The 8,298-nt window shown below is 42.4% G+C and overlaps 1 protein-coding gene across 1 annotated transcript; it reads left to right on the forward strand.

Moving 5' to 3' along the window:
* Positions 1-4,880: 4,880 nt before the first annotated feature.
* On the forward strand, positions 4,881-6,041 carry LOC108705418 (olfactory receptor 6B2-like). Its single transcript, XM_041581332.1, has 2 exons — positions 4,881-5,057; positions 5,271-6,041. Exons 1-2 carry the CDS (start codon positions 4,881-4,883, stop codon positions 6,039-6,041), a joined length of 948 nt encoding a protein of 315 aa, XP_041437266.1.
* Positions 6,042-8,298: the final 2,257 nt, after the last annotated feature.

Below are 8,298 nucleotides of genomic sequence, written 5' to 3' on the forward strand. Positions count from 1 at the left end.
AAATTATCTGCTCTCTGATTGGAGCTTTCCCCTCGAAGCTTCTCCAATCAGAACTCACCCCTCATATCAGGCTGTAAAATAGACACAAAGATCAGCACAAAGGAGGGGGCGGGACTGTGGAGACATTAGGATCTGAAGGAGCAGCAGGAGAGAAGGCAGATAGATAAGAAAGATCTTAAAACTGTGTGCAATCTACTCACTAGCTCTGAATATTTCTGAATATTTGCAGCATCTTTCATCCCCACTCAATGACAGGTACTTTATAGGTTTTGAGGACTGAGGTCAACTTCAAACTGCTTCACTAGCTGAAATTATACTCCTAGGTAGGGATGTCGCGGACTGTTCGCCCGCGAACTAATTTGCGAGAACATCGACTATTCGCGTTCGGCGAATGTTCGCGAACGTCGCGCGACGTTCGCCAATTTGGGTTCGCCTTAGCTGGCGCTTATTTTTGCCCTCTCACCCCAGACCAGCAGATACATGGCAGCCAATCAGGAAGCTCTCCCTCCTGGACCACCCCCACACCCCCTGGATCACTCCCCTTCCATATATAAACTGAAGCCCTGCAGCGTTTTTTCATTCTGCCTGTGTGTGCTTGGAATAGCTAGTGTAGGGAGAGAGCTGTTAGTGATTTCACTGATTTGAGGGACAGATGATAGTAACTTTGCTGGCTAGTAATCTACTTGATACTGCTCTGTATTGGAGGGACAGAAGTCTGCAGGGATTTGAGGGACATTTTAGGTTAGGTAGCTTTGCTGGCTAGTAATCTACCTTCTACTGCAGTGCTCTGTATGTAGCTGCTGTGGGCAGCTGTCCTGCTGCTGATCTCTCATCTGCATCTGTTCTTCAAACAACTGCCATCTAGCTGTGTGATCTTTTTCATATTCTGTCTAAATATCAATAATAATACCGTCTCCAGAAACACCACCTGAGTGACGTTTTCCAAGCAGCAATAATATATTCCGTATCCACTGCTGTAGTGTATACGTTGCCCTTGCAGGCATTGTTTGCCCAGTCTTTAACCAAGTGCCACCTATACATTTACTAACATACGGCACATAAACTATACAGTGGGCTCATGAGTAGGGCAACAACTTTATATAATTTTATTAAGATTCCCTGGCCTTGTGTAGTGTAATGTATTTGCTGCAACATATACGCCCATTGTACTTTAACTGCACGCCGCATGCAAATTATCCAACGCTAGCGCAACCTCGCTTAGATTGTCGCAGTAACGCTAGCGAAACTTTCCCAATATTTGGAACCCTGGACGCAACTTTGCATTTTAGTAAATTAGCGTTGGCTGAGCAAATTTTTGCCTGGCGAAGTGTAGCAATGGGTGTGAAGCCGTCGCTGGTGAATTTTTGCCACTTAGTAAATTTACCCCCAATATCAATTGTGTCTCAGTCACCCGTGTCCCAATCCTAAAGTAACACTTTCACTGAAAAAGGGAATTTTGGTTGAGGGGCTGTTTGCACATTTTTCCTTGTTCATTTTGTGTGTCTGCTCAGGGGTAGCCCTTGTGACACTGTGTGACTGGGAAACATATTTAGCTAAAAGGGTTAACAGGGGGCTGAAGGGGAAAAAATCTGAAAAAGGCAGGTTATAAGGGAACAAACTGAAGAAAAATATATGAAAGAAGAGAATGAGATGAGAGTGACAGACATGGAGGTGTAACATAATTCTAAATCAAAAAGACAACAAAAAACATGTTGACCAATGCGCAGTTGTGAAGGTTTTTAAAGAGCCACAGGAGGCGGGGGTGTTTATTTTATCAGCTACATCTGATATTACCTTTAAAGGGGTTGGTTCACTTTTAGGTAAACTTATAGTATGTTATATAATGTCCCTTTCCTAGCAACGTTGCATTTCGTCTTCATTATACATTTCTAAATAGTTTTTTGAATGATTTGTCTTCCTCTTCCTACTCTTTCCAGCTTTTGAATGGGGGTCACTGACCCTGGCATCTAAAAACTTTTGCTTTGTAAAGTTCAGATTATAGTGCGATTGTTACTTTTTATTACATATCTTTCTATTTAGACCCTCTACTTCTCATATTCCCATCTCTTGTTTAAGCCACTGCCTGGTTGCTGCAAATAAGACTAACAACCCAATTGCTGCTGAAATACCATATTGGGGAGCTGCTGAACAAAACTCTAAAGAACTAAAAAACAATAAAAAATGAAGACTAATTGCAATTGATCTTAGAATATTAATGATACTGAATATTAATTTAAAGGTGAACAACTATTTTAAGTCATCCCATGTATGGCCAACTTTAGCCTTCCCAAAGAGAAAAATCACCCTCCGCCTATGTCTAACAAATCCTTTTCATTCCCCCACCCAGTTATATTCCTAAACTTTATCTTTGTTGCCACTGTCTTGTATCCCTTTCATTAAGCCAGTCAGGAACGTTGTCTGAATCAACTGCTGCTTCTCTCCTAATTGAATTTTCCAGTAGAGCCAGATCATGCCATTCTGGCTCTGTGATTAATAATCACATGAAAAGTCCATTGAAGTCTATGGAAAAACTGGAACTACATTAGAAAAAACTGTTTTTTCTTCTCAAATATTGCACTGAAGTTTCACATGATAAATCCTAAAATTAAATGTTCTGATTAATATTAATGTCTCATTATTTTAGCCTGCTATTTTGGATACTCCCTTTTTCTTCTCCTCTTTTTCAACACCAAGACACATACTGTACCTGAGGTCTGGTCATCCACTTTCACTGACGCTGCATTTAGTTGCTCTGGCACATGATCTGAGGCTCATTTTTATCTTTCCTTTGGGACATTTCCTAAGGCTTACGTCTGTTGCACCCCTTTTGTGCATCTTACCTTTACCTCTTCAGTTTGTATGTTTCATTCAGCGAGGCAGAAGAGGACCCTGACTATGGTGCAATGATGGTGCAACACTTGACAGGTACCCCTTCTGCCGACCCCTAGTCTGGGCTCTCTTTCCTCCTCTGCTTCTCACCACACACTGCGCCCACCATTGGTTTGCTCGGTTGTCTAGGGCCCGTGGCTGACTTGGCCCACCTCTGCATTCAGCCACCAATGAACATTGTCAAGTATCTAGTATCTAAAAGTTGGCATGGCCTATGAAAATACATTTCTATCATTACAAAACCGAAAACCGATACCTCCACAGAGCATGTAAAACACCTAATGGTCATGGCCTCTATGATTAGGCATGACTGTACTATCTATGGTAATCTTGCCTTCAAAATTGACCCTCAAACAGAGATTAAGAGGGGTTCAATCTACCATTTATTGCTTGGGTTATTGTGCTGTTTAAAACTGACAGTCACTGTACTATTTAATACTGAGAGTCACTGTACCATTTAATGCTGGGTGTCACAATATCACTGTCCCATTTGATGCCGGTAATAAACATACAATTTAATGTTGGGAGTCACAGTACCACTGAATTTTGGAAGTAACAGTACAATTTAATGCTGAGAGTCACTGTACCACTAAATGTTGGGAGTCACTGTGCCACTGAATGCTGGTAGTCACTGTACCATTTTATGTTGAGAGTAATAGTACCATTTAGTACTGGGAGTAAATGTACCCTTTAATACTGGCAGTCACTGTACCCTTTAATGTTGGGAGTCACTTTACCCTTTAATACTGGGAGTCACTGTACCCTTTAATGCTGGGAGTCACTGTACCCTTTAATGTTAGGAGTCACTGTACCATTTAATGCTGGGAGTCACCGTACCCTTTAATGCTGGGAGTCACTGTACCCTATAATGCTGGGAGTCACTGTACCATTTAATGCTGGGAGTCACTGTACCCTATAATGCTGGGAGTCACTTCACCCTTTAATGCTGGGAGTCACTGTACCATTTAATGCTGCGAGTTACTGTACCATTTAATGCTGCGAGTTACTGTACCATTTAATGCTGCGAGTTACTGTACCATTTAATGCTGGGAGTCACTGTACCATTTAATGCTGCGAGTTACTGTACCATTTAATGCTGGGAGTCACTGTACCATTTAATGCTGGGAGTCACTTTACCCTATAATGCTGGGAGTCACTGTACCCTTTAATGCTAGGAGTCACTGTACCCTTTAATGCTGGGAGTCACTGTATCATGAAATGCTGGGAGTCACTGCATCATTTACTGCTGGTAATCAGGACCGCTATCAGAAATAGCAGGGCCCCAGACGACAAAATTTCCTGGGCCCGGGGGCTGCGCCCACCGCAATCCCCACATACAGGTCTGCCCTCCCCACCACACAGTAAAAAAACAAAAAAATATTGGTGGCTTGGGTTCCCACATGTTAATAAAAAATAAAAAGATATTGGTGGTCAGGACCCCCCATAAAAAAACATTTGTGGCCAGGGCCCCCCCATTAAAAAATATTGGTGGCTAGGACCCCCCATGAGAAAAAAAAAATTGGTGGCCAGGCCCCCCACCCATTATAAGAAAATTGGTGGCCAGGGCACCTTTAAACGTCCATGCCTTCCCGAAGTCAACAGCTATCAGAAATATGGGGGGGCCCCCTTAACCTCGGGCCCCCTACAACTCTCCCCCCTGTCCCCCCCTGGTGGCTGCCCTGCTGGTAATCACTGTATCATGAAATGCTGGGAGTCACTGTATCATTTACTGCTGGGAGTCAAAAATAGTTTATAGTATGGGTGACATTTTAGGATTAAATTTCACAAAGCATGTAAAACTGATTTTGACAGAGATTCAGAGTATTCATGGAAGTCATAATATTGCAGAGTTATAGAACCATTCATATATTGTTTTGTAGTAGACACTACCACCATACCTCGAATGATAATGCCAAGCCACCAATATCAGAAACTACTCATCTTTCTCTATCTTATTTCTCAGGGTTGAGGGCGGCTGATCCAGGCTAATTATGGAAAATGCTTGCAACACGAGCAACAGTTTTGTCCTACTTGGGATAGTGGAGATAGAAGGTTCCAGATTCCTGCATTGTGTTCTCTGTTTTCTCACCTACAGCTTCACTCTGTTCTTCAGTTTGACCATTCTGTTTGTGATCTGGGCCGAACAAAGCCTCCATGAACCCATGTACATTCGAAGGTAACACGCATGCACCCAGCATTGGTTGGATATTCCTGATTCGCACTGGTGCTCCGTCACAGGCAACCACAGAGTTAACTTCAATATATTAAGGTAGCAAATCAAGGAAAAACAGCAAAAAGCAGAATAACTGCTATTCAATCTTTATTGTGCCTTTCACACAACATGTTTCGGGCAGCAAGTACCCTTTATTTAACCCATGTACATTCTTATTGGTAGTCTTGTCCTCAATGGGATTTTTGGAAGCTCAGTTTTTATGCCAAAAATGATGGTTGATCTCCTAAAGTGGTCCAACTGCGTCTCACGGGTTGGCTGTTTCACCCAAGCGTTCTGCATTGGAGTCTTCCCAATTTCTGAAATCAGCATTTTCACCATTATGGCATACGACACATACATAGCCGTGTGCCATCCCTTAAGATATCCCACCCTGATGACCAAGGAGACAGTTCTGTATCTGCTTGCCAGTTGCTACATTATTAACTTCGTTTTAGTCCTTATTGCTATATTACTGGTAGCTAGACTCCCTTTATGTGGGACCCAAGTCAGAGGCATTTTTTGTGATAACATGGTTCTTGTATACTTGTCCTGTGTGGATAATTCCATCAATTATATCTATGGGACAGTCATGTTCTCAGCCTATTTAATTGTCTGCATGCTGCTCATATCCTATTCCTACCTGCAGATATCCTTGGTTTGCCTTAGGTTGACTAGTGAAACCTGCAAGAGATCTGTCCACACGTTGGTCACCCACATACTCAATTTCTCTGTATTCCTAATCGGAGTCTTGTTTGTGTTTATTCGCTACAGAGTCGGGCGCAAAAACTCTGCTGTTTTAAGTGTTTTTCTCTGCTTAACGACCTTTGTGCTGCCTCCATTTCTATACCCCTTGATTTATGGGGTGAGAACTAAAAAGCTGAACACTAAAGTTCTTTGCTGCTTTAAGAAAATGAATAAAGGTGTATTTAGAAAGTTTTAACCCAATGTGTTTGTCACTCTGTGTTTGTCATTCATTAAACATTTATATTATATGAGATGTTCCCTATAACTGTCTTCTGCCTTCAGATATTCTATGACGCCATGGATAGAATAGAATGATGGGTATGTGGGTGTAACAAGTAGTTGTATGAGATGTTCCTCATATCAAGACATAGTTTTGTTTTACTGGTTGCCTTACTGGTAGTTGTGTCTAATTTTGATTTGAGGTGTGTGTGTTGGTAGGTAGGAATGTTTAAATAAATGGGGCTTTTTCCAAGGGTCCCACAAGGACATGAAAGTCCACCATTTGTCGCTAAAACTTTCGAGTATTGAGTATCTGCCAGAAATGGCGACCCCTTATCTTAATCAACTGGAAGTTGTTTTTCCTCAAGTGGTTTCTCTCCCTGGTGTAGGAATCTGCGGACATTTAAGTCTGTCTACAACACACACATACAAATATGTAGGAAACACCCAACACCTGCCCCACAGATACTTTTCATTCATTCGTATTCCTAGAATATGCTGTTGGTTCACGGTGGTGCACCCTACACTTACTAGTCACAAACCATTCTACATACTTAACGGTAATACACCAAATTTTATCAGAGGGCTTTGGGGTGCCACCAATTAGATGGTTTCCGTGGATTCAATGGAATTAGGTTCCATATCACCTCTTTCAGTTAAAGGGCATGAATAGAGGAATCACAAGCTTCATAGGGACGTCTCTTTAACTTGAGCACTACTCACATATTCTCAAGCAGGGCACGACAAGGGAACCTGCGTCGGTTGGCTAAACCTGGAATCAAAAACGATCCCAAAAAGAAGGCAAAGTTAACTTGGCACACAAAGTGGAGGCACTTTGCATTTGTTGTTAAATAAGACCTTATACTCTTATTGTAATTCACACAACTCTGGCCCTGGGATAATCTTTATCTGGGCCAACCATTCCAGCACTGTTTATAAGGAGGGTCAAGATTAACCCACATGTCTGACGAGTCAAAAAACCTTGGGAAAAGCCACAGAATCTTGGCTAGACTTGTTATTGATTTGTCTAAAATAATGGATTAGTCCTATGGGGGAAGTGTGAAACACCACCCAGGATGAAGGGGTTTGAGACTCACAGGGGATAAGCTATAGGGATCCCTATACTGATCTCCTGATTTAGGGGCTAACTAGGTGCAATGTCAGTGTCAAGCAGCCCACATGGGCTCATGGGTATTCTGATCACTGCTGCGAGTAGTGGCACCCAAAATGCCCAGTGTGCCATAGCCCCAAGGCCCATGCCACACCTTGGGGTAACATAGGTCCATTAAATTCAACCTTTTTGTGTAAATGAAACCTGCCTAACTGCCAACTGATCCAGAGAATGGCGGAAATCCCCATCTAAAGTCTCTCCAATTTGAAACATTTAAAATTTACTAAAGGGCGAAGTGGCTAACACTGGCAAAAATTCACCAGTGTGACGTCATTTCGGTACTCCGCGGATTTTGTATTGGGCACAAGCGTAACTTCGGAAGCGAAAGAGACTGACGCTGGCGCTCATTCATACTCAATCGCCAGATGAAGTTGCTCTCTGGCGAATGGACGTAACTGCACAAATTCACTAAGATGAGGATATTACTGAACTTTAACTCTTGCGCCAGACTTGCCTTTGCCACCTCAGACCAGGCGAAGTGCAATAGAGTAGATAGAAGTTCCTCAAAATTTAGTTGAAAATTTGATAAGTCCCAAAAAACGTTGGCATCTTTTGTTTTTTTCAGGGTGATATGCTGCAAAAGAACATACATTTTTTTGGGGTAACTGGCTTCCCCCCTACATTTCCTAACATATGGCACAAAACTATACACTGGGCTCATGTGTAGGGCAATAAAACAACGTTATTTTATTTTATTAAGCTTCCCTGGACTTGTGTAATGTAATGTTTTTGCTGCAACATATACGCCCATTTAACTTTAACTTCCCGCCGCATGCTAATTAGCCAACGCTAGCGCAACTTAGCTCTGCTTGCGAATTAACGCTAGTGCAACTTTGCCAGCGTTCGTTGCCCTGGTCGCAACTTCGTATGTTCGCATGTTATCGCTGTCTTAGCGAATTTTGGCCTGTTGAAGTGTTGCCCTGCCTGCGAAGCCGTCCCTGGTGAATTTTCGCCACTTAGTAAATTTGCCCCCAAGATGCCCAGTCAGACCAGTCACTGGATCAACTTTGCACAAGTATAGGATCCAAGATCCATAATGCTTCCCGGACCTGTGCCATCACAT

This window comes from Xenopus laevis, chromosome 2L (genome assembly GCF_017654675.1).
Source record: "Xenopus laevis strain J_2021 chromosome 2L, Xenopus_laevis_v10.1, whole genome shotgun sequence".
NCBI lineage: Eukaryota > Metazoa > Chordata > Amphibia > Anura > Pipidae > Xenopus > Xenopus laevis.